The sequence below is a fragment of the Otolemur garnettii genome, unplaced genomic scaffold, assembly GCF_000181295.1.
Source record: "Otolemur garnettii isolate 467f Iridium unplaced genomic scaffold, OtoGar3 scaffold00104, whole genome shotgun sequence".
NCBI classification, from domain to species: domain Eukaryota; kingdom Metazoa; phylum Chordata; class Mammalia; order Primates; family Galagidae; genus Otolemur; species Otolemur garnettii.
In genome coordinates, this window is record NW_003852499.1 from 238,934 (window position 1) to 243,369 (window position 4,436).

The 4,436-nt window shown below is 45.1% G+C and overlaps 1 protein-coding gene across 1 annotated transcript in view; it reads right to left on the reverse strand.

Moving 5' to 3' along the window:
* Nucleotides 1–3,340, reverse strand: part of A2ML1 (alpha-2-macroglobulin like 1) — a 44,886-nt gene extending 41,546 nt beyond the window's left edge. The window contains exons 1-4 of the mRNA XM_012809292.1: nucleotides 3,279–3,340; nucleotides 2,359–2,542; nucleotides 1,845–2,007; nucleotides 682–734 (exon numbers count right to left, since the gene is read on the reverse strand). Of these exons, the coding sequence (XP_012664746.1) occupies nucleotides 682–734; nucleotides 1,845–2,007; nucleotides 2,359–2,542; nucleotides 3,279–3,340 (462 nt within the window). The remainder of the gene's footprint in view (nucleotides 1–681; nucleotides 735–1,844; nucleotides 2,008–2,358; nucleotides 2,543–3,278) is intronic.
* Between the last annotated feature and the right edge of the window lie 1,096 nt (nucleotides 3,341–4,436).

Here is a 4,436-nt window from a genome sequence, read left to right on the forward strand (position 1 = left end):
AAAAAAAAAAAAAAGGAGAATGAAAATAATGCTGTAATGCATAGGCTGTGACTGAAGGAGGAGTAAAGAAGCAGGGCTTTCAGAAAGGTCTCAGAAGCAAGGAGAAATGATGCAAGCCCGAAATTGAGGGGTAGACCTGCCCAGGAAAGTTTAAGTATTCACCAATTGTTACCACACTTTTACATTCAGTATGTATTTATTTAGTGTTGCCTTGAAAGAACTGTCTACTTTAAAAATTATCTTGCCTCATAGTAAAAAAAAAGATGGTGGCAGTGGATGCCCTCATCTTTCCCATTTGTTTAGTACACGCCTGAATTATTTCTTAATATTTGAATTCAAAGCCAACTTGGTGTCACTCCTCAAGAGAAGGTCTTAAAGTTTGCAAAACTCCTTTTTAAATGACAGCAAGTGTAATCATCTCTCAGGAATGTTAGCTGGATTGATGGGTAGTTACCAGAGCTGAGAACTAGTCACCTCTGCTTGTATCTAGGCAGACAGGAGCCAGAAGGACTTAGGCTGGTACCCTGAGGCTAGCACAGCGCTTCTGTTCCCACACATTCATTCCCCACTGTGAGAGCACGGAGGACCACACCCCTTGCAGAGAACCTCTTCTCCTTCTTCCTGTCCTCTCTCAGGCTACTGGACTCCTTTCTCTTGTCCTCCTCCCTACCAAATTCTCACCTTGTCATTCACTGGGACAAAGTCGCTGTTCATGGTGACGATGCGGAAAAACACTAGAAGGAAAGAAGCATCATCAGCAAAGGGGATTCCCCAGCCCCATCAGAATCTTCCACCCCATGCTCAGCACCTGTGGTTCAAGCAGCTAAGGCACCAGCCACATACACCTAAGCTGGCAGGTTCGAATCCAACCCAGGCCCGCCAAACGACATTGACAGCTGCAACCAAAAAATAGCCAGGTGTTGTGGTGGGTGCCTATAGTCCCAGCTACTTGGGAAGCAGAGGCAGAAGAATCGCTTGGGCCCAGGAGTTGGAGGTTGCTGTGAGCTATGATGCCACAGCACTCTACCCAGGGCAACAGTTTGAGGCTCTGTCTCAAAAAAACAAAAAAAAAAAACAGAATCTTCCACCCCTTTGCACATACTTCTAAGTCAGCAAAACCCCATCAGGTTTTACTTCTTTTAAAAAAAAAAAAAAAATCCTCTCCTGATAGAGAAGCCCAAACACGGTTTCTCTACAGTGCTGCAGACTTGGAAACCTCAGAATGGAATGCCCCTCTAAGGAAGAATGAACAAATACAAACAACAGGAACTCAAGCCAGATGTCTCTTTTTTCACCATTTTTTTTTTGAGACAGAAGCTCACTCTGTCCCCCAGGGGTAGAGTATCTTGGCATCATCATAGCTCACAACAACCTCAGACTCCAGGGCTCAAAAGAACCTCCTGTCTCAGCCTCCTACAGGTGCCTACTGCAACACACAGCTAGTTTTTCTATTTTTAGTAGAGACGGGGTCTTGCTCTGGAACTCCTGAGCTCAAGCCATCCACCCACCTCAGCCTCCCAGAATGCTAGGATTACAGGTGTGAGCCACCTTGCCCAGCCTTCTCTGATGCTTTCTTATTCATAGACAATCGGCTTACTGTAAGATCCAGCCACCCAATTACACTTCCCAAATTCTACTTCAGGAGAAATACAGCAACTCCACCCTGTACACTAGCTTGTGTGACACAGCATGAACTCAATGCATGAAACACTTCATGTCCCCAGACTTTCCCTTCTTAGGCACTTTTGTTCCCTAATTCTACCACCAAAACACAAATCCCCTCTTCAGCATGTGTCCAGCTGCGTCCCCAGTTCTTGGTCTAACCCTGAAAGTGTGCCTCTTACCTCGCTGCCCTGGGGTGTAGACAGGTTTGTCAGTCTGCACGAAGGTGCCACTCCCCTGCCTCTGAATTAGAATCTTTTTCTTCTCCTCAAACCTGACGTTCTTTCCAATACCTGACACCTGGATTGTGGCCACTTCTTCTGTGCCACCAGCGGGAGGTGGTACCTGGCCAAGAGAGGGCAGCTCAGGGGAGGAGGAAGAGATTGGGGGACAGAACCAACTGGTCCCAACCAGACAGTGAAAGAGTAAAAGCAAAGAACTGAGTTAGATGGGGCAGCAAGGGTAGAGCCACAGAGGAAAACAATATTGGCAGGGGTTAAGGCCAGAAACTAAAAGAAGAAATCCAAGGTCAAGGAAATTGTGGGTGAGTTATGGCCAGAAATTGAACTTGAGAGGAGACAGATTTATAGGACGTGGCAAAAGTAAGGTAACAGAACTTACATTTAAAGTTAGATTATAGTCAGTGGCTACAGAGGAGAATAGGAAAGTAAGAGTCAGGGCTGAGTCTGTGCTTACTAGAAAGGAGATGCAATGTAAGTTCCTCTTTTTCAATCCCGACTGTTCCAGCAACTTCTGGGTCTTGCCTTTGGTCTCCAGAGTAATAGTAAATTTAACATGACAGTACCCAGGGCTCAAATCCAAACACACCTTCTGAGTGGAGGGGAAGTTAAGCTGGGCAGGTAGTGTTACCAGGTAGTTTCTATTAAGGAAATAAAAGGATTTCAGAGCGATAATAATTTGCTCATTCAATGAAAGTTTAACTACTTTCCTAAGACAGTCTGAGTCCTTCCTTTATGAACCTTAAATAAAAAAAAAAAACTCAGTGCACAGCCTTAACTCTCCCTCCATTAAGTAGCCATCATTGAGAAATTTTGCCCAGAGAACATTTGGTCTCTAGGAAATTTGGTCTATTCCAGAGAATGAGGTGCAAGAAGTCTACTATGTTTTAACATTTGTCTTTTTTTTTTTTTGAGACAAACTCTCACTATGTTGCCCTGGGTAGAGTGCTGTGGCATCACAGCTCACAGCAACCTCAAACTCCTGGGCTTAAGCGATTCTCTTGCCTCAGTCTCCCAAGTAGCTGGGACCTCAGTCACCCACTACAACACCCGGTTATTGTTTTGTCATAGTTGTCATTGTTGTTTGGTAGGCCCAGGCTGGGTTCGAACCCACCAGCCCCAGTGTTTGTAGCTGGCGCCCTAACCGCTGAGCTATGGGTGCCACCATAACATTCATCTTTTTGTTAAGCTTCCTCTTGGTGCCTTAGTGCTTTATCTCTAGGTAAAGGAGCAATGGAACTAAAGAGGAGAAAAAATGAGAAGAAAATTAACATAAACCAAAGTTGATCTCCTCATACCCACAATTTGTATGAGAAGGATAGGCACAGAAGGCACAGAAGGATAGTCACTAAATCAACTCTGACACCGAGCACTTACGGGAGAAGTTCTGCAATGGCTGGCAAAAGGGCCAACGTTCCTAGAAGGAGTCGAGCCCACATCATTGTGGCGGAGACAGATTCCTCAGAATCAGGAACCAGAGGTTGGCTCACCAGCAGTAGCTTATATACTAATCCCTAGGTAGGGTGTGCTGCTATGATTGATGTCCTGGCCAATCACCTAAGGGGGCCTTAGGTAAGGTGTAGACTAGGGTAGGGCCACTGCTTGCTTCTTCAAAATTATTTCTCCCTGGAACTTTATACTGGTTCAGCCAGTTTGGGGGAAAAGACAGAGGTGAGTATTCATAGTGGTAAAGCTCTCAGAATACATTTTGAACTCCTCCCTTTTTTCTGGTTTCATTCCAAATTCTCATACTCATTTGACCTTCTTCTTTTCTTTTATTATTCTATTAAGATATTATACTTGGGAACACAAGCATGAGGGCAATATCAATAGAAAAGCAGTGAGACTGGGTGCGGTGGCTCATGCCTATAATCCCAGCACTCTGAAAGGCCAAGATGGGAGGATAGCTTTACCTTGGGAGCTCAAGACCAGCCTAAGCAAGAGTGATAATCCCCATCTCTAAAAATAGAAAAATTAGCCAGGCGTTATGGTGGACATTTGTAGACTCAGGTACTTGGGAGACTGAGACAAGAGGATTTCTTGAACCAGGAGTTTGAGGTTTCTGTGAGCTAGGCTGATGCCATGGCACTTTAGCCTAGGCAACAAAGTGAGACTCTGCCTCAAAAAAAAAAAAAAAAGGTAGAAAAGTAGTAAACTTATAATTAGGAATTTTTAAAAATTAATACTACACAATATTATTGTGATAGTGTGGAATAGGGATAGCTATAGTCACAGAAAAAATATAATTGGGGGCTTGGCGCCTGTGGCTCAAGCGGCTAAGGCACCAGCCACATACACCTAAGGTGGCGGGTTAGAATCCAGCCCGGACCCACCAAACACAATGACGGCTGCAACCAAAAAGCTGCAACCAAAAAATAGCCGGGCGTTGTCGCAGGTGCCTGTGGTCCCAGCTGCTTGGGAGGCTGAGGCAGGAGACTCGCTTGAGCCCAGGAGTTGGAAGTTGCTGTGAGCTGTAATGCCACGGCACTCTACCTAGGGTGACAGCTTGAGGCTCTGTCTCAAAAAAGAAAAAAA